Genomic DNA, 22,366 nt, shown 5'->3' with positions numbered 1-22,366 from the left:
TCTTTTTCTTGCTGCAGTGACCATCTTGATGGAATGTCATCAAAATATTAACAGAGCCGTACACATAGGAATAACTAGGCATAGCTACCTTTGCTTTAGAACCTACGATCAATTTAATTTTGTTTTTCTTGACTTGTAGCGTTTTACTCTAGTCTAAACCTTCTAAGCCTTTAGCAGAAGCTGATTGGATAGATAATTACCTGCTTTAGCAGATCAATATATGATTGCGGAAAGGAATCAAGATCTCCTTCGAATAGTCGACATATCATTATTGCCATCTGAAAGTCTTCTAATCGATCTAGACATACCTACAAGAAGGGAACAATCGTAACTTGTTAGAGTCATACACAATAAAGAGCCTATGGACGATACATAGTTAATATGACCAAAATACGCAGTAATATGACCATGATATGACTGAAATACACAGAACGGTCACGCGCCGAAGGGATTTATAAAGAGACCCAAGGCCCTTGCCCATTTGGATTTTTAAAGCCCACTTTGGCTGTTGGTTCTCACGGACGGGGATGGTGCTAGATTTTTCTTCGGTATAGTTGTTTAAAGAAAAATTGTGTTAGATAATCTGAGTGATCTTTTCAGCTGAGTATAAAAGGTGTCAGCTGTTCCGACCTTATGAGATGGTTTGGGGTTTCCACTCTGTAATAAGCTTCTTCCTTTGCCCCTATTCCCGGAAGAAAAACCCTGCTTGTATGGCCAGATAGTGGTGTCCGGCTGAGCCTTTCACGAGTTTATCTAACCAGAACTGTTACTACAAACCACACTGCAGTGGCCTTCAGGAATGGCACCTCTTGATAAAATTGTAGCCTATTAAACGATAAAGAATTGCACTGGATGTTGATTAATAAATAGTTTTTTAGAGTTTAGTTTGTTTTGGTGTCTTTATTAGCAGAATAAACTCATTCTAACCGTGTTATTTATAATGGGTTGTCTTGCCATTGTAGTATATTATTGGCATGTCTGAATATATAATAAGTCGGAGGTAATAATCTTGAGGTTGATTTTGCAGGACGTTGATTCTTGTTGATAGCAAATCGCAGTGTCAAGAAAGCCATCAATTGCGGAAAACCATGTAATGAACAAGATGGGCCCAGGCTTGCACATAGCCTTCATTCAACTGGAGGTTCCGCAGACTTCTTGCTGTCCGATTTTACGACAGGCCAAATACTTTGTGTAGACTAGAGAATAAATTAATAGCCATTATTAAGGCTAGCAGGAACGATTGCTTTTCTTGAGGCCATAATAATTATAATGATTTAAGTAATATGAAAATTACAAACTGAACAATACGACGTTAGACAAACATTGCATTAAAATTTTGCCTTAAAAAATGCAAATATTTTTAACTAGACTTGTTAGGAATTTCCCAAACTAACCTCCGAGGTTGAGAATAAAGAAACTAGGTTACAAAAAAAAATATTATAAAGAAAATCTTCCTTGAATGGAGTGGGAAAAGGTTCAAAAAAAGAATTTTTAAGGAAATTACCACTTCATGGGAGAAGGTAAAGAGTAAATTTTTGAATAGATTGCGCCGCTGGGCTGTCCTCAGGCGGCTTGGTACTGATGTGAGTTGTTAGCAGCAATAGTGATAATCACAAAATAGAAATTAAGATATAATAGCTTTATATATTTACAACAGGCTATTTTATTCGAACTGCTTAACTTCAACAAATCCCAGATCGAAAATCGATCAACCCACATAAAGAGAAGACAAAAAAATATTAGATGTTAATTTTTTTTTTTGATGATTGTGAACAACAATAAAAGTTTACAGAGGAGAGGCATTAAATTGCGAACTACTCGTATTCGATTTCGGTCTTAAAACTACCTTGCTGTCGAGCATATATATTATTATCCGCCAAATATTCAATCAAATTGTTTAAATTAATGCTTCTCTGTTCCTTTTAAGAATCGTCTAATACTAAGTATACTAGCTTATTGATAGCAAGATTACCCAAAGACATTTCTGAAGACCGGAGTAGGAAAACAGGGGAAGGACATGTCGTATTTCAGCAGTATTTTTAAATTTTCTGGAAGTCTCTTGTATAAGGCGCCTATATTCCTATATCAAATTTATAACTGATTTTTCGAAATACTCTTCCAATGAAAAGACAGTTGAGAAAGAATAGGACATAAACGAACCTCAACTGCATCTTTGAGAGAGCCAGCAAGTAGGAAAAAAGCAGCTGCATGTAGAAATCGTTGCTTTCCAAGGAGTGCATACGCATTCTTTAATGCCGCTCTCCTCCATCGATCTTCTTTAAAATTGTTGGCCCAAAATTCAGCCATTTTCTTATCCTTCGCAGCTTTATACAGGGTTGCAACAACTGTTTTTTTGCCCATAGCTAAATAATAAATAGCGGCATCCAAAGGATCTTGTTTAGCTTGATATGCAGATTTGGCCACCTACAAAAAAGAATGGGTTGATTGCAAGGCTTTGATTGCACAAAATTCAAAAAGAAGAATTTTTAATTATCGAAAGGCAATTACAGTTTGTTGTATAGTGTGTATATATAATATATTAGTTGCAAATATATTTGTCGCAATATTGTTTGTTGCAAAAACAAAGAAATGAATACAAAGAAGACAAACGGGTCTATGGCCAGTAAATGAAAGCGAAGAGAACAAAAAATCAAATGAATATTTCGCCCGTATATAACAAGACGCCTTCAGTGTAGAAAAACTACCAAAAAAACTATAAACTAAAACTAAAAAAATATAACTAAAAAATATAAACAAAACTAAAATAGACTGACATAAAATACACAATATACAATTACTCACATATGCCATTGGCAGCTACCCTCACGAAATCAGAAAAGTAACAGGATTAAAAATTAAAATAAGAAATGAAATAGATTATATTATTACGACATAATTTTATGAAAAGCAAAAAGTGAGACCTCAGATATACATTAGGTAGAAATAGGGGGGAGGGGGTTAGACCATACTGCAATGAAAATCAAGCGAACATGTTGAATTTGAGTCAGCTTGCAAGTAGCACGCAGGGCAACAAGAAGGAGCTAAAAATCATTCCTTTGATTCATTGCAGCGGAAATGTTTGTTATGAGAGTTTGGCCAGTGTTCTTCTGTTATCCTTACTGGCCAGAAGATATTCAGGATTCTTCAAAGCCAAAGATTTCTCAACGAAAGCATTCGTTCCCCGCAGCACACTTTTCTCATAAGCCAATCTTAACATTTGATTGTCATTTCTGCTTTATTGAAAAAAAGAAGGCGTTGCGAGCAAAGCAAGAGGAGGAAGTGGTTTGATCCAAATCGAGCATCCTGTGAAACAACCGAGTTCGTGCCATCGAGAATGACTTTTCCAGAATTATTTCCTAGAAATCAAGAGGAAACATAAAGTTCTGACGTTAGCTTCTCGAACAAAAAATTTCACGGTCGACTGGAATCCGACAGTAAATGTTCCCAAAGAAATTTACTAGTAAGCTAGGATAGTTTCATCGTGTTTCTTTTTAAAACCTTTTAGTACACTGCAAAAAAGAAAAAAAATGCTCGAGAATTGCGAAAAATCTTCTAGACGTCAAAGTAATTTTTTTCTCCGTTTCATGATCTCCACATTGGGATAGTTTTGAATTTTTATCTATTGCCGTCTCTGAGCTATTGACCACTAATCACGAAAAAAAGTGAAAAAAAAAACTATGGAAGAAGACAAAAATTTTCAGCACATCTACCTCAAAAGCATCTAGAATTATCTACAATTGTATGCCATATAAACCAAACTGAAGCCACATTACTCATTGACACCCTGGAATGTTTGAAATATTCCTGCAATCTTTCACATTTAAATCCACATGAAAAATCCGTTCTCGCAAAAGCCTGACACTGTGACGCCCTCTGTGTGCATTGATTTTAATGAAAACTCTCTAGATCTTTGAGACCCGACAAAAAAAAGGATAGCAAATACTTGACTTTGCAAGTGTTTCTATAAGTAAGAAAAGAAGTCACTAGCACCTTAGGGCGTCATTAGTACAAAATTTGGTAAATACAGATAGAGCAGATCAATCAACCCAGTGTTGTCAGCTGAGAGGAGGGGTGGTTTATTAATGAAGTGACAAAGAAATCTAACGCTTTTGATTTATTAGGACAAGCTTACCTTTTCAACAATCGTTTTCAGAGTGGTATTGCGGCGAATCCACCAAACAACACCAAGCTCCCTCAATTCATCCCAACTCGGGTTGCCTTTGGCCATACTGGGGATTACGTTAACAAGATCCTCTTCTGCGTCACTATGAAACGCCCATGCAATATGGTAAGTAGCGATACCATATTTTTTCAGAGCGATTTTTTGATTCGGTGGTAAACATCGAGAAAGGTATGTATACTGCTTCATAGCAAGTAGAAATCTTAAGCCACACTCATCAAGATCAGTTTTTATTGCTAAATTGTCATCCCTTTCCTCACTAGAAAAATGTTCAACGGCATCCTGACTACAAGATGCAACTGTATCTGCTAAAGCAAGTAAATGCATTTGATCAGAGGAATTAAGTCCTGGTAACTGGAGTTTTGTAAGGAGTTGTGACAATTTTTCAGCATGCGTTGGTGTAAAATCAGAAAGTTTTACGGTGTCAGCAGAGGAGTGCTTCCTAATTCTTCGATTTTTAGGTGAAGTTCCATATATAGAGTCACCATCAATATTATCTAGATCTAGTCTAATTGGGTCAATTTCGGAGCTGAGCAAGTCATCATAAGCCTTGTCATTTTCCATACTTATGTTATCTTTATCTGCTAAAAGCAGTGTCCATAATGGTAGAGGAGGTATTATTTTTATTTCATCTTCAGATTCTGTGCTGTTTGGAAGTAGATTTAAGGTATCTAGTTTCTCTGAATAGCTAACAGAAAGAGATCGGTTCATATAAAAGCTCTTCTGCAAGTTTTCTTCTCCTGAAGAGGATTCTAGCGTTAAATCTGAAGGATTGCCGACAAGACATCTTACGAGATGAGCTAAAATCGCTTTCACCCATTGAATTCGTCCAGAGTTCAAAAGTTCAATCAACTGAACTGGATGATACTGAGGTAGGATAGGAGATGCCAGCTGACTTGCACCAAATAGCCCATAATCAGGTAAGTAATCAGAAAACATTGATCTATCACTTGTTACACTTTGGACAGAGGAGGTTTTGCTAGCAGCACTATTTTTTACAGCACTTTTCTTTGCCGCAGAGCTAAGTGCCAGTGTTGAACTAGCTCTGGGAAGATGACTCATCGATGGTGCATATGGTAATCTACCTGGTGTAGTTTCATGAGCTATATTTATGAGGTCTTTATCCAACAAGTTGCGTTCATCTTCACTTTCACTAGTGCTCACGGTTGAAACTTTAGCTAGATTTTCCTGCTGTTTCCATTGGCAATAAATTGAAAGTTCATTACTCATACATGCAACAAGGATCCCTTCACGAACCCAGGATATACACATTGGAATTGGAGGAAGCCCATCCCCTGTTTTAAGATTTACTGATCTCAATCTCATCCACGTTAGTCCCCCTTTCAGTAGCTCATTTTGTATTTGTTGACGTACTAACGAGGGTCTTGCCTGAGATTTCACTGCTACGGTTAGGTTAGACACGGGGGCATAAAGAAGAATCTTACTGCCAATAGAAACGGTGAGAATGTGTGAACCGTCTTCTCGTGATGCCCAATCCAATATAACTGGACTTCTTTCTTGTTCCTCCATAGCAGTTTTCCTAGATCTTTCAAATTTCGTCACAGTATTCAAGCTTGGTGTTACATACAACTCACTTACCCTCATTCTCAGCCTGTGTCTGTCTGTTGCTTTAATAGAGATTATTTGAGCTGATTTCATACTCATAGGAACGTCACTCAAAGCAATGATGTCTTCAATAGTCCAATTTGATCCACCACTAGATTCATATTCATAAATTGCTATTTGCACATCAGCTATCTTCAATTCCTCTCCTCCCAGAATTTTCTGGTGAACATGACCTTTAATATAAGCTATAGCTATTCGTCCACTATAAGCTGCGTTAACGTCTAACAGAGTTCCAGGCACGACAACTTTTGAACTTTTGGTTTTACTTAGCATTTCCCATTCAACCCAGCTTTTAGTAATCTCATCATCAAACTTCCAAAATCGAACTGAGTTATCCGTGCAAGCACTCACTAAAATATATGGAGCATTCCTAAAACGAAAGTAATGATTAATGACAAAGTATGGTCCGTACAAACTTCAGGAGAATATTTTGAATTCAGTTTTTTTTTTTTTTTTTTTTTTTTTTGCTTCGAAAAATTCTGATTTCTCATCAATGAGCGAATATACATAACAATCTTTTAGAGATAGAGAGTGATCTTTGCTACTTATTTATTATAACTACTTAGTATTTATTATGCTCATACCTACTAATTGACTTATTAATCATCTCCCACATGGGTCGGCAACCCGAGCCCGCGTGCGGCCCACGAGACGTCATGGTGCGGCCCGCAAGATCCTCGTCACAACGCGGACCATATAACTATGCAGTCCAGACCACTTATTTTGGTATTTTATAATTTTTGTTTTTAAGCAAACCTAGCTCAAAGTTAGGGAAATGCCCCACAAAAAAAAATATTTGTCTTTAGATTTTCTTTGTTTATTCTTTTTTAGTTCGGTAATATTAGGTGCTTGGGGTACTAAATGAAAGCCAAATTGTCTGATCATGTTATTTGGCCAGCTTGTGGCAAAATATTCAGAAGAAAAAAAAACACTTGGTTTTGCAGATGGGGGTAATCTGGTATATAGTGGGACAGGAAAATATGGTACACACTGAGATATTTCTCAGTATGTACCAGACAACACCCATATACAAACTGAGGGTAATTTTTTCTTCAATATGGCTTAAGTACGTCCATGTTGTCAAAGGAGCATAGGTACGATGTCTTAGGAACAGAATAAGGTATTAAACTTCAACTTTCAAGGAAACTAGAGGGGAAGTAAAACTAAATCAAAAGGTACAATACATATCCCGACTGTCAAAAGGGTATATCTGCAGCGTCCTAGGGGGGGGGGGGGGGTACGTTGGAACTTTCAGAGCATATTATTGGGGATGTTGACAATCTGCAATATATCTGGGATGAATAAGGACATTAAGGTGAAACTATCAGGGGATACCTAAGTGTATATTGAACAAAATAAAAATGCACCCTATGCACGGAGGCTGTCAAAAGGGTATATGAACAATAGCTGAGAAACAGCCGAAAGCAATACATAGAGCCTTTGAGGGCTACTACAGCTACAACTTAGGCAATTACTATTACTGCTATTGTGACTTTTTCGAACTGTCACAGCTTTTAACTGTTTGAATTTGTGACTATTTGGAATTGCAAATACATGTGAATGTAGCTGACTGCGACCCCAACTACTTTTAACACCAATTGCCAGTGCATGTAACTTTGACAGCATCAACTACTTTGCCATAGCAAACAACAAGACAATCCCTCAGAACTGGAGCAATGCCAAAGAGGCAAGGATAGACTGTCTGGTAGGTTTTCGAGCTCGAAATCCACAGCTGTTACTGCGCAAGCCTGAACCCACAAGCTTTGGTCAAGCAACAAGCTTTAACAGGGTCAACATTGAACAGGTATTCTCAAACCCCAAGTCAGTTCTAGAAAAACTCCCTTGGACTGCAAGTGACATATACAACTGTGACGAAAATTCTGTGACCACAACGTTCCTCACAAGGTATTTAGGGAGAGGAGTCAGGTGATAGTTTGTAAGGCAACATCCTCAGAGGGAGGTGTAAATGTGACCATGGTTGGAACTGTTTCTGCAAGCAGTCAGTTTTCCAAGGAAAAATTTTCAGCCTCACATGCTAACTGGTGCTCCAGAAAACTCAGCAGGTGGAGTCTCATCGTCAGGTTGCATCAGTCAAGATCTATTTTCGAAATATATTCATCACCTCAAGGATATATTCACATCGATCATTTTTCAAATTCCAAGAAAGGAGTAGAAGAAGCTGGTATAAATTTTGATTGGCAAAATACTAAAATAAAAATTGCATTGATACAGCAAAGTAGGTTTGAAAACCGGTATGCTGATTTCACAAAAATCTCACGTAAGATGGATATTTTCAAAAACCCCTTCGCAGTGGATATCAGTAATGTACCAAGTGATTTTCAAATCAACGTGATAGATTTGCAAAGTGATATCACACTTAAACTAGCTTTTAAGAAAAAAACAACTTGGTGGATTTCTATGGAAGTTTCCCTTCTGAAAGCTACAAAGAAATTAAAAAGGTTTGCTCGGCAAATAATTACTATGTTTGGTAGTACATATATTTGTGAGCAAACTTTTTCAGTTCTGAATTATTGAAAAAACAAACACTGTTCTCGGTTATCGGACATACATTTAGACGCAATATTATATGTCTCTACTACAAAAATACAAGCTAATGTAAAAAAATTGCAAGTCAAATGCAATAGCAAAATTTTCATTGATTGTTTTAACTACAATAAATGTAGTAAAAATATACATTAAGCGTTTTCTCTTTAAACCTAAAATACTACAGTGTAATGAAATGTGATCTAAGTGCAGCCCGAGTGATATCCTAACAAAAAATTTTGGCCCTTTTACAACAAAGGGTTGCCAGGCATGATCATCACAAGGAGCTTTTCAATTTCACAAACCTTTCTGGATTTATAGTGACGAGACATAGAAAAGTGACATCTTTACTGTTCGACAATAGACTGCCAAATTACATTTCTTAATCGACAAAAGAAAAATACTTCAGACAAATGACTTAATATACATTAATATATAAATATCGATATTGTATTTCTGAGTAAAACAAGTCAAATTTATTAGTGCTCAAAAGTCAAAGACAGTAAGAATAAGAATAATTATTAAGAAAATAAATAATAAAATTCAGATTAAAACAAACGCAAAACAATTAGGGACGGATGGATAGTAGAAAAATAATTTTTCCAAAGATCGGTCTAACAATTTCGTTATTAAGAGGAAAAAGCATTCAGGCATCCAGTATATCTATGGCCTATATACAATTTAACTGTAATTTCAGCTAAGTCTCTAAAATCCCAAAAATATGTAAACTAAACAAAACATTAAAAGCCAAAAAAAAATGTCGTCATGATAAGATCGTACGAGTTCCTAGCAATTGAACATCATCTAAGCGAGGAAATTGCGATGCCAGGAAAACTAGAATGCAAGGGCAGATGGCCTGAACCCGTTTGAAATTGAATTAAAAAACTGGTATTGTAATGTCATTATAAAAATAGCAGCTCCACAAACATATCATAGATTTAAACTACTTTAAAAAAAAATCCAATTAAAATGGCATGTATTTTAATAAGAGAATACTATAATGAAGTTTTGAATACTATAATGAAGAAAAACAAAATTAGGACTACACATGCAGCAAAAAGAAGAAAAAGACAATTCAATACAGGATGAAACTATAAAGCATTTTACTACGGCATAAAGTCGAGAGGAAGTGACTTTTGCAACTCATTGTGTCCTGAACATGGACTTGTGTATGAGGCTGAGACATCATCTGTTGATAAAAATACCAGAAATTGCGAAGTAAAATTTATTAGCTATAACAGTGAAGAGGAAGTTATTTTCAATTGGATTTTAGAGCCAGGAGGAGAGTAGGTAAGGAACAGACAACTGAAGGATTTAGAAGGAGAAAAACTTAGAGGAAAGAGGGGTCAAGTTACTCCCAGGGATGACAAAACTGACAGTTTCGCCCTCACAACGCGACCATCAACACCAATTGCTTCTTCAAGTGCTGAGAAATCAGGCCGGAAGCAAAAATGCGAATTTTTTGAAAACAGATGGCAATTCTACTGCATTTCAAAAAAACTGTCGTCAAGTCAATAGATAACTGCCACCACCACTACCAATGGCCACTTAGTCTTTTGAACTACGAGTCCTTGAGTGAGGGTGAAGAGTACATCAAGGCTCTTAAATTAGTTGGTCTATTACTTATTTTTCAGTGCACACAGAAAACATATTCACACTTGATTTTGTTTAGATAAACTAGCAAAAGACCCAACTCCCTTAAGTTTGTATTCTCTCTCCGCTCGTGCCTCCCATAGGGGGCTCCTGATTTCGGACCTCACAAATATGCCCTCAGTTTGTCTGTGTGGGAGAGTATTGCACACTACGGTCAGAAGCTCGAACCTTCGGCAGCTACAAATAACGGGCTTGAGCCTTTGGCCCTCACATGCCTGTTATAATGATATCCGGTTTCAGTTGTTTGTTTTTTTTCGTTTTTACTATATATTTTTTTCAAAATTTAAAAATTTAATAGCCTTCACCCATTCTCATGATTCCAAAATTATTCTGAATAAATTTTCATGGTTCTACCGTGAATAGTTTAGCTGCAAATTCAGTGACACGATTTGCATATATTTGAGTTTATACATTTCTATGTCAAACCAAGAATGTGCGGGTGCGCTTCTTTAAGGGTTTGTTTATACTACTAGTTTCCTATGTTACTACTAGTAGTAGTAACAACAAGCCACCTGAGACCGACACAACTACGCACACTCCTGCTCCATCCCAGTTGATTCATAGCTTCCCTCTGTACACCCTTCCAAGAAGTTACATTTTTTTTAATCCTTTCTCATGAAATCTTCTACCTCATTTGAAAAAGACGTGCTTTTCGTTTCAGCCCCAGATGTGGTCGGCCGAAAAGAACGATCTTTGGCGATCGGTCTTTCTTCTTCCGCAAAACGTGTCCGAGCCATCCCAACCCTTATCTCATTATAAAACAGTTTGTGGTAACAAACTGTAAATAAGGAGCGAATCGGCCCAATAGTAGCCGAAACTCTGGAAAACGGAATTTTGATAACAATAGATAACATCAAAATATTTTCCTCAAAGACATGTGATCAAAATTTTGACGGCCATTTCGATGGTTTTTGTAATGACACGACCCTTCATATTCCTTGGGGAAAGAGCTTCAAGTTACACATACTGTCCATTGTTCGAATATTTGTCCATACATTGTTCAATGTATTTGTCCATACTGTTCAAATATAGTATTTGCTATAAAAGGAATATGAAAGACATTTTTCGGAGTAACTTTCTGCGCGGAGGGAGGGAATTTCAAACAGGGAGAGCTTTTTGTGGGTTCAAAATTTTTTGGGGGGGTGGTGGTTTTCTGGGTTAAATATAACATGGGGGAGGGAGTTCTTGGGCTGATCAGAAATTTAATCTAAAAGTTTGACTTTTTAAATCTTAGTTAAATCTTAATCAACCTTAATCTATTTCTATTAATTTTAGTAAATCTTGACCAAATCTAATTTGACTCTGATTCTTACCGACAAAACCTATGTATGCATTTAGTATTTGCGTTAATTGAAGCCTGAATTATATCTTCGGAACCTAAGCTCCCTCCCTCCCCCCCGTAAAAAATTCTATCAACACCCGCAGATATGTTATTTTGACAACCTGGTACATCCACCTTTCCCCAAACATAAAGAATTATCTAAATCATCTATATGGTGCCAGAAGAGAAAAATGTAACTAGACCTCATGTAAAACAAAAATGCATCGACCGGGAATCGGACCCGGGTCGCCCGCGTGGCAGGCGAGCATTCTACCACTGAACCATCGATGCATATCTAGATTGAAACAAAATAGTAGTTGCAATAATGTCCAACTGGCAACTACATCCTCCAGACTCAAGTTTACCACCCCAGACCTAAGTTTGGGTAAAATTTTAGTTTCCGACTTTTACATTGGAAAAGGGTTAGGTTAGAAAAATGAAACTTCCAGTTGCGAATACAGCGCCAAAAACTTACTTTGGGAAGGTATTGCCAAGCTTCTATGTTAAACCTTTTCTGATTTCTAAGTCTTAGAAAGTTGCCGACTTGACAAGTCTATACCTATTGGAATTTTGACAGAAACATATTTTTATCTTAAATTTCAGTTATCCGTTTCTTTTTCTATGTCTTTAGTTCTAAAAATACAATTCCTGTTATTTGAGTAGAATTTTAAGCCATATCAATGTTGTTGTTTTTTTTTCTTCAAAATTTAGGAAATGTATTTGAATATCTTCAAAACCTTATAAACTGGGATTGAGCAAAGTTGAGAAGCTGAAAAGATTTTTAAAGGTCAATACTAACCCCAATTGGAATTATTGAAAAACACTTACTCAAAATTATTGCAGTTAATTATTTACTTTTTGTGCTTCAGAGCTCAATAAGCTGAAGTTCCTCCTTTTACTGACCGGAAATTTTTTGAATACTTATTGATTAGTATAAGCTAACAATACTTTTGGTTACTTTCAAAGGTTCTGCGGGTTTGCATGATTTCTTCTTCTTTTATTTTTTTTTCATTTTTTTTTCATTTTTTTTTGAAGAAATTCATTGTGATATACAAATCACGTTCAATGACGAAATATAATTACGCTTATTCAGTAAGTTATTGCAATCATAGCCAGCGCTAGGGTTGGTGAAATGGGGCAACCACTCAAGGTCCAGTGGCGTTTCTAGGCCTGGGCAGGGGGGCCTAGAATCGCCCAGTTTTTCTGACATTTGACATTAAATTCCTTTACTTTTACATTTTGTCGCTCCCGTAATAAACTTCACCCCCCCCCTCCGATTATGACGCCTACAACCGCTACTGACAAGGCCCCATGCTTGCTGAGGCTTCGAGCGCAGCCCTCTTAGTATTGTGATATAGCATAGGGCCTAGTTTGTGACCCAGTGAGTTTCTGGTCAAAATTACAATTAAATTCCATTAGTAGCAGGCATTGGTGGTTCCTCAGGTATAAATACCAACATTTTGTTAATTTTTGAGCCAAAGATGAATTTCAGAAAATTTTTGATTGTCACACATGCTTTTGATATAAAGTCTTTTCATCACCACAATAATATGTGGAACAGTAAGTTTTATTAATTCTACATAAAAATGAATTTAATTTACAGTGACCAGCAACAGTTTGTGTCCGTCTATAATTAAGAGAAGTTTTTGCAACTTGAAGAAGACCATTATGATCAGTAAAAAACTGGAAGGTCCAGGCCTTAACAGCTTGGCAGAACATTTTATACCATCTCATATATAGGTTTATGCGTAAAGTTTTCCAAATTTCATTTATAGTATTAGAGGAAAAAAGGGAATTACCGAATACATAATTTTCTTCCCCGAGCCTTTGATATCTGGGCAGAAATCTCTGTCCAGATCCACCATCTGGTCTTAGAATTGGCCCAAGGTACTTGAATTCCTTGACGCTTTCAATCAATTTTTTCTACAAAAAAAAACGTTTTCTTCTACAAAAAAGCCGATTTTTTCTCTCAATAGTGATATGTAGTTGCAGCCATTGCAGCACCAAGCAGGCAGTGGACAACACAGCTACACCCGTTCTTTTTTCATCCCAATCTATTTAAAGCCTCCCTCTTTAAATCCTCCTAAGAAGTTTTAGTTTCTCTTCATTCTTTCCTTGTGACCTCCTCCCATCCAATTCGGGACAACCTGTTTTTCTTTTGGCCCTGGATGGTTGGCCAAAAAGGACGGCCTTTGGCAATCTCTCATCCTCAAACAGTTCGTGGTAACGAACTGTAGTAAGGAGCGACCCGGCTCAATAGTAAACAAAACTCTAAAAAATTGAATTTTGATATCAATAGCTACATCAAAAGAATTGCATTTTAATGCTGATTTTAAATATATAAGTTTCATCAAGTTTAGTCTTACCCATCAAAAGTTACGAGCCTGAGAAAATTTGCCTTATTTAAGAAAATAGGGGAAAAAACCCCCTAAAAGTCGTAGGATCTTAACGAAAATGACACCATCAGATTCAGCGTATCAGAGAACCCTACTGTAGAAGTTTCAAGCTCCTATCTACAAAAATGTGGAATTTTGTATTTTTTGCCAGAAGACAAATCACGGGTGTGTGTTTATTTGTTTGTTCTTTTTTCTTCTTTTTTTCCAGGGGACATCGTATCGACCAAGTGGTCCTAGAATGTCGCAAGAGGGCTCATTCTAACGGAAAAGAAAAGTTCTAGCGCCCTTTTTAAGTGACAAAAAAAATTGGAGGGCATCTAGGCCCCCTCCCACGCTCATTTTTTTCCCATAGTCAACGGATCAAAATTTTGAGATAGCCATTTTGTTCAGCATAGTCGAAAACCATAACAACTATGTCTTTGGGGATGACTTACTCCCCCACAATCCCTGGGGGATGGGCTGCAAGTTACAAATTTTGACCAGTGTTTACATATAGTAATGGTTATTGGGAAGTGTACAGAGATTTTCAGGGGGATTTTATTTTGTTTGGGGTTGGGGCTGAGGAGAGGGGGCTATGTTGGAGGGTCTTTCCTTAGAGGAATCTGTCATGGGGGAAGAAAAATTCAATGAAAAGGGCGCAGGATTTTCTAGAATTACTATAAGAAAACAATGAAAAATAAACATGAAAACTTTTTTCAAATGAAAGGAAGGAGTAGCATTGAAACTTAAAACGAACAGATATTATTACGAATATGAGGGGTTCTAATAATACTTTAGCATAAAGAGCGAGGTATTTAGGAGGAGATTAATACCTCGCTCTTTATGCTAAAGTATTTTTAGTAATTTCAACTATTTATTCTACGGCCTTTCTGATTCAGGGGTCATTCTTAAAGAATTGGGACAAAACTTACGATTTAGTGTAAAGAGCGAGGTATTAACGAGGGTACAAACCCCCTCGTATACGTATATTTTTTACTAATAAAAACGTTCGTTAAAAATTAAAAGTTCTAGTTGCCTTTTTAAGTAACCGAAAAATTGGAGGGCAACTAGGCCTCCTTCTCCACCCCTTATTTCTCAAAATCGTCTGATCAAAACTAAGAGAAAGCCATTTAGCCAAAAAAGAATTAATATATAAATTTCATTTTAATAATTTATGTGCGGAGAGCCAAAACCAAACATGCATTAATTCAAAAACGTTCAGAAATTAAATAAAAAAAAACTAATTTTTTTAGCTGAAAGTAAGGAGCGACATTAAAACTTAAAACGAACAGAAATTACTCCGTATATGAAATGGGTTGTCCCCTCCGCAATCCCTCGCTCTTTACGCTAAAGTTTGACTCTTTGCCACAAATCTACTTCTTAAAACAATTAAAAGCTTTAGCGTAAAGAGCGAGGGATTGCGGAGGGGACATCCCATTTCATATACGGAGTAATTTCTGTTCGTTTTAAGTTTTAATGTCGCTCCTTACTTTCAGCTAAAAAAATTAGTTTTTTTTTTTATTTAATTCATTCATAGAATGTGCCCAAGCCATCTCAACTTTTATCTCATTATAGTCCTAGAAATTGGGACAGACTCACATTTTTCATACAGCTTATTATTTGAATTGCAGTCGGCCAGACAGATACTTTAAAATATCCGTAGATAATTCCTCTGGAAAACATCTAAGAAGTTATCATAATCAATCATAACAAGTTCATACAAGAATCTAGTTGAATAGTTCTAGAATCTATAATATAGGTCAGGACTCTAGAGCTAGACCTAGGATCTAATAATAGTTCTAAAATCTAGAATCTATAATTGTCTGTAGAATCTAGTAGAATAAAAGTCTAGTATATAAGAAAAGTTCATATAATTATCATAATAAGAAGTAATCATAATTAGTATTTTTTAAGTAAAATTGCCTACTAATATAATAATTGTGTTGCGAGAGCAACACTTTGGTTTTGTCGTGGTTTTTTTTTTTTTTTGTTCCTAGCACCCCGATTTCAGCTTATTCCTAGAAAGTGGTAAGGGTCTAACCTCTGCGGTTTTTACGGAAAGTGTGGACCTTAGGCCGGATTGATGAATATGACTTTACATTTTGGAAAGCTTCGTAGAACTCTTGCCTGGGGCCAAAAAGGATGGTTTTTGCTTGTCCTTGAGCCAGAGCCTATAGTGTGTCAAGTGAAGAGGAGTTGTATAGCCTATGTCAGAGAGGACTATCTGAAGTTATGCAGCCAAGCTTTCGTTTCATCAAACCATGTTTCTTCTTTCGAGTGAAAGCTCTGCTCTAGCAGGCAAGCAAGCAGGCACCAGTTTCAAACTGAAGATGGACTAAAATCTATAAGTGTTAAATATATGCGACAGTTACCCTGCCCCACAGCCAATATATCTTCTTTGAGTGATAAATAGAAAAATTTAGAGAAGCAAAAAAGCGGCATTTTCCCACGGGTCCGAAAGTGCTGCCATCTATTGTTTCTACCCATTTCTGTTCGTGATTTCAGCTGAGTTTATCATTCGGTTTTTCGCACTTGGGATTGCGGTAGAGAAATGGTATCAGATGTGCCTCTTAAACTTTAAAAGTTCTCTCATTGCTAAAAAAAAATTAGAGTTTATCCTTTGCTCCTTTCTAAGTGATGACGTTAGAAAGTTGGCCTACGGCAAAAAAGTCAACTTTTGAACTAAGACAGATAGATTTTTTTTTCGACGGCAGTCGATAGCTTTTGATGAGCTGATCAAAGTACATGTCATCCATTTTTTTGTACAAAAATTCCTTCATGAGATATACCAGTTTGAAAGTTTAAAGGGGTTGACAACTTCAGTAGAAAGGTACACACTGAAACCAAAAATAGGCCGATACCAATTGTGAGACATATAGGGGAGTTGTAAGCAACAGTCGGCTGTTAGCTCATAATCATCCTCGGCAATGAGGGGTTCGCAACTCTTACTAGTTGGTGTACCTATTTTTTGTTTCCGTTGTATTTGATGGTAAGACCAATTTGGTTCCAGTGGTAAGACATGTAGGGGACTTGTAAGTAATAATCGGCTGTAAGGCTACAATCATCTTTAGCAATGAGGAGTTTGCAACTTTTGCGAGTTGGTGTACCTAGTATGTATTTTAGCATCCTTACAGATTGACAACTTCAGCGTTTAGTCGCAGCGAGGAAACAAAACCAAAGTGTTGCTCTCGCAACACTTTACTCGGCGAAGCCGAGCAAAGGTTGCCGCAACACCTCACGTTGCCCATGCAACGTAGATCTAGTATTAGTATTATCGTTATCATTAATACATCTATATTAATGTTTACGGAAATAATTTCGGAGCGGGGAATTATTAAACGAACAAGATTCACCAAATACCTCGGAATCAATGTTGATGAAACCCTATCATTTAAAGATCATGTGAAGTCAGTTTCAAAAATATTGTCACGTAACTTAGGTATCATGCGCAAATTAAAACATATTTCCCCCCCAAATGTTCTACGATTGTTATATTTTTCCCTGATTCACCCTTACATTTTGTATTGCTCGTCGATTTGGCTTGGTACTTTCCCTTCGATAGTTCGTCCAATCCGTGTGATCCAGAATAATGCTATCCGAGTTTTTTGTGGTGTTGGGAATCAGGAGTCTTTGAGGTCTATGTATGGAGATTTAAATATAATGCCTGCAGTTGGATTACGTGATTTTTATACGTTGATTTTTATATATAGGTACTACAGAGGTAGCCTTCCTGATTGTTTTACAGGAATATTTTGTGAGAGGTCTGATGTTCACCACCACATTACTCGGATACGAGGTAATACTGAGGTTCCTCGATTAGTTTCAAGTAGGTCTTCTTTTTCACTTATTTACAGAGCTTCAAAACTTTGGAATAAACTGTGTATAGATATCAAGGAAATAGGTAGCCTTGACCAGTTTAAGTCTGATTTACGTGTGGAGTTGCTCGGTAGGTATGCTTTTGAAACAGAGTAAATAGAATAAATTTTACATTGCTTATTCATTTGTAATATTTATGTATTTTTTTGTTTTTTTGTTGTTGTCTTGGGGTCACGCAAGGGAGTGTATTGTTTATGTTTTTTTGTTTTTTGTTGATTTCGGTATATGGTCTCATTCTCCATATTTTCTTATTCTCCATATTGTCTCTTTATTTTCTTTGAATTTAGCACAGCCTCGCAAGCTTCGTTTATGTTGTGCTATTGATTAAGAAATGTTTATTTCTAATAAAATTGTTCTACTACTAAAAAAAAATACAATTTTTATTAGTAACATTGTAGCAGTCGTCACTTAACATTGGGCATTCCTAATAGTCAGGGCGCCAGATTCTGTATCGTGCACCCACCCATGCCGAAAGGCACAAAAATGCTGAGGACAGATCCTAGGGTAGTCGACCTATGCTGAAAACGAATATCGTAGGGCGCATGTTCGCCGTTGGGGCGTTTCTGAGATATAGGCCAAAAACGCTAAATTTAGCCTATAACTAAGTGTGACGATTCAGGTTTTTTTTTTGTGAGTTATGGGTTCAGAAATCCGGCGTAATGTTATAACAATCAAAAGAAGAGATCTAGATCTACAAGAACATGATTTCTAAATTTAAAAAAAAAAACTTTTTTTCTCTATTTACTGCAGTTTCAAAATAAGTGCTGTAAAATTCGACAAATATCTCAAAGAAAGGCTAAAAACTCGAAATGTCTTCAAGGTAACAAACTTTTTTTTCATATTCGAAAACAAAGTTCATTCAATTCCGTACAATTTGAGCTAAAAAAATATAAACTATTTTTATTTTTAGAAGGTCTGCGATTTTCTTTTGTAGTGTCACTGAAATGATCAATAGCCGTATCGTGAAAAGAGACATAATTTTTTTTTTCTTCAAAGGGTAGGAATACTTCAAACTTCCTAATTGTTTAAAATTTTTAACTTTTACTTAAAAATAAAAATAGGTTTAAAAAAATGTTGACTAAAAAAAATTTTCTTTAGAATGAACGAATATGTTGTCTGGTGTACTAAGGCGTCTGCAATTACCTTTTTGGGACCTGATTTGCAACTGAATAGACTGAGCTATTTACTACATGAAAGAATTCTGCTTCACAGATGGATTCAGTCGGCGCACTGGAGTTGTGTTACTCGGCCTGCCCGTAAAATTGGGTAATAGTAACTGATCAGGGACCTGTTGTAACTAAAAGTAAAAGGTATCAAATAAAACTTTCAAAAATATTCCTCATTTTCTTCTTCCGAGAATTCAGATGGAGCAATGTCAAACTCCCTGCATTCTCTCCTCGTTCCGCGGCAGGAGCATAAGCTGCAGCATCCTTTCATTTTTGAGCAGCTTCAGTCTTTCCTGCATCTTCCACTTTTGCATCAGCAGTAAGCTTCCAGGCTTGATGCTTCTTTACAGCTTGAGACGACCGCATCTACTACCCCTTCAGCCATCTTCCATCCATGGAGGAGTGGATCTGGAATGCTCGGCCGAGCCTGTACTGACGACAAGATTATCCATGTAGCGATATGGCTCTTCGTATGCATGGCTCGAAGGTGTCGTCAGAAGGTGGCAGTCTTCTCACATCTTGTTTCTGTCACCAAATGTAAGCCTTTAAACTGGCCAGTGAATTGAATCCGGCCCGTTTACCGTACATTTCAATGACCAAGGATTTCGATAGGTCGTAGACTTCTCTAAACGCGTCGACTGAAAGCTTCCCTTCTGCATCCTTGATCCACTCCATCACAGACACCATTTTTGAGGCAAAAGTTGGAGACGCCGCGGTGTTTAAGAAAGAAGCTTTCCCGACGCCGAAGAAAAAGTTCGTTGTGTCACACCCTGACAGACAGTGCACGAAGGGTAACACAACCTGCTCCCCTTTGGATAAGTGGACTCCATCCGCCAGCTCGTGTACTGGGATAATGTAAGTCGAGAACTTCAAGAAAAGTTCGCTCAGTCCTTCAGCTTGAAGCTCTTCAAAAAAATGAACACAGGCTACTGCCATGTCTGTGTCGTTGGCATGCACAACGATGCTACAAGCGTAACGGCTAGCGTACTTGGCATGTGTCATAAGGCATTGGTCAGCCTCTTCGTAGCTGGAGGACAAACATTCCTCGTAGTCACAGTGTTCTGGTAAAGTTGTACTGCAGCCACGCATGACCAGAGACACCAGAGAATCTCTCCTTGAACCCATCTGAGAGAACAAGGTTGAGTGCGTTCGAAAGCTGATCACCCATCTGCTCCCAGGTTTCATACAAAATTTCGAGGAGCCGGCTTTTAGACGCTGAGCTTGCAAGTACGGCATCCCATTCTTCAATCGTGCTAAGAGCGGAAATCTGGAGGTTTTTCCCTTTCCCTCATCGGAGTCTGCACGCTGATTTCAAGGAGATCGACTCTCCGGTGTCCATGAGCTTCCCAAACAGCCCGTCGTACCGATCTGCGACAATGTGGACTTCAGGAATACCCACTGGAAGATTATTCAGCAACGATAGAAGCAATCTTTCCGCGAAGGATTTGACTGTTTCAAACCTGGCAGGCCGATATGACCTTATCTTGGACATTAGATCAATGATGTGTACTGTAGCTGTTGTTGTTTCTTAGGATTTGAAAGTCGCCGGCCAAGTTGCAAGTCCTCCTTTTTTTTCTTAGCCCGTTCAACAGCACAGCTTTGTTCCCCGTCCTCATTTTCCAGCCAGAGGATGTCTTGGTTGATTATTGCGGAAGATGTTCAAAAATGGATAGAGAGAACGGAAGAATCTCTTTTGTGAGGATCTTTGCTGCTTTCTCCTTTTCTTCATCGTAGCTCAACTGGGCAGTAATGATTCTCTTCAAGGCTGTTATTTCAGAGCTCAGGAGATCGGTTCTAGGGACACCCTTCACTTTCTGAGTTTTTCTCTCTGAAGGGAAAGTTCGGAGTGCAACCTTTTTCAAATCGTCCTTCCTGTTGCACAGAAAGTCCTCAACCACCTCTTTTCCTTTTGTGCCAACGCAAGTAATATCAGAAACAATCTTCTCATCGTCCACAGCTTCTGACGTCACAATATTCACTAGGTCGAAGTCCACTCTGCTGAAAGGATTGCCACATGTAGTGAAAATGTCTCGAACTCTCGCGAAAGTTGTAATCACGTCGTCGTCAAATGATTGTCTTTGTGATATTTCAATGTGTCTGTGAATACGTTGACTACTTGCAGGAAACCATTGCTGATGGCAGCGGAAATCGGTAAGGTAAGAATCCAAGCTTCAGTCTGTCTCTCATCCATTTGTTCTCCTATTATTCCGGCCGTCGTCTTTGCATCCTTGTTCACTGTACATTTCAGTATCTGATCGGACAAGGTGGCCGTGATCCTGGTGTGCGTTCTCTTCAATGCGAAGTATCCTTTCACGGACTTCCTGTGTACATCAGGAAAGGCTTGTGGTAACTTCGCATGTCTGATAGGTACTGTATGAGACATCTTGTATACTGAGGATGGTCAGCCGCCGCCAAGTATGGCAACATCAGAGCAGTTGCTGTCAAATGAGACTCCCAGTCACAGAGTCGTTCAGCATGAACGAATTGCATCGCTATTTCAAATATTTCCAAAAACTGCCGCTAGAAAGCAAACGTGGGCGACGCATTTCGCAGGGTGTCGAAGGCATTCATTATGGGAGCCAAAGTGATTAAGGTATCGTTTGCCTCCTGAAGTGCAGTTCGCGCGTTAGCACAGTTTGCCAATGAAGTCTTGAATAACTCAATGGCACTACCCAGCTGGTCCAGACGGGATAAGTCTTCTTGGGCTTTGAGTCAGATTTTGCTTCAAATCAGTATTTGCGTCAGAATCACATGTTTAATCAACCTGAAGTAACAGTTTTTTTTTTATCTTGGCCAGATATTGGCCAGATATTTTATTTTTTTATCTTGGTCACTTGACTCACTTCTTTTTCATCTTCTGCTTAGCTTATCAAACAACTTCCCGCTAGGTAGCAGGTTGCTAAACAAAATTCCTATTATCGGGTACACTCGCTAAAAAAAATTGCAGACCCCCCAGACACAATAATTTAAACTTTTTTTCTTAGCTCAATGTGTTCGGAATTTAACGGGCTTTCTTTTTTAATATAAAAAAAAAATACTTTATCTTGAAAAAATTTCGAGTTTTTAGCTTTTCTGTTAGAAATTCTTTAACAAAAATCTGATTTTTTTTAAAACAGCAGTAAAAAGTGTTCTTTTTTTTTTTACAAACAAAAATCATATTCGTGTAGCCCCAAGTCTCTTCTTACTATTGATGTAAGGGTACGCTGGATTTGACTAATCTTATCTGTAAAAAAAAAAATTAGAATCGTCGAACCCCATTATAGGCCAAATTTGGTGGTTTTGGCCTATATCTCAGAATAACCCCAACGGCGAACATGCGCCCTACGATATTCGTTTTCAGCATGGTCGACTACCATGGGACCCACCCTTAACATTGTTGTACGTTCCGGCATGGGTACTAATCGAAATAAGCGAGATACAGAATCTGGCGCTCTGACTATAATACAATGATTTAATTATTGAAGTACTATTGGTGTGAGTTACTCTTTACTTTCAGTTTGTGAAGCAATACGTGATCAGTGACATACCTCTGTATGTCACGAACACCTCCCCATTAACACAGAAGAAGCAGTCCATGTGACACGGAAGAGATCCACACGGGAAATCTCAAGCGGCAGAATTTGAT

At 37.6% G+C, this 22,366-nt stretch overlaps 2 protein-coding genes and 1 non-coding gene across 3 annotated transcripts in view; all 3 read right to left on the bottom strand.

The window, feature by feature from the left end:
• The window catches only part of LOC136031074 (uncharacterized), a 217,251-nt gene that overhangs the window by 39,318 nt on the left and 155,567 nt on the right, over nt 1–22,366 (bottom strand). The window lies entirely within an intron of this gene.
• Nucleotides 1–22,366, bottom strand: part of LOC136031532 (dmX-like protein 1) — a 158,981-nt gene that overhangs the window by 13,746 nt on the left and 122,869 nt on the right. Inside the window, 7 exon segments of the mRNA XM_065711202.1 lie at nt 201–308; nt 2,161–2,424; nt 4,133–6,221; nt 19,274–19,866; nt 20,451–20,739; nt 21,113–21,261; nt 22,107–22,177. Coding sequence (XP_065567274.1) covers nt 201–308; nt 2,161–2,424; nt 4,133–6,221; nt 19,274–19,866; nt 20,451–20,739; nt 21,113–21,261; nt 22,107–22,177 — 3,563 coding nt within the window.
• Trnag-gcc (transfer RNA glycine (anticodon GCC)) lies at nt 11,545–11,615 on the bottom strand. Its single transcript has one exon. It is a non-coding gene; the product is annotated as a tRNA-Gly (tRNA).

The sequence above is a fragment of the Artemia franciscana genome, chromosome 9 (genome assembly GCF_032884065.1).
Source record: "Artemia franciscana chromosome 9, ASM3288406v1, whole genome shotgun sequence".
In the NCBI taxonomy this organism is placed as follows: domain Eukaryota; kingdom Metazoa; phylum Arthropoda; class Branchiopoda; order Anostraca; family Artemiidae; genus Artemia; species Artemia franciscana.
This window is presented reverse-complemented; position numbering and strand designations above follow the sequence as displayed.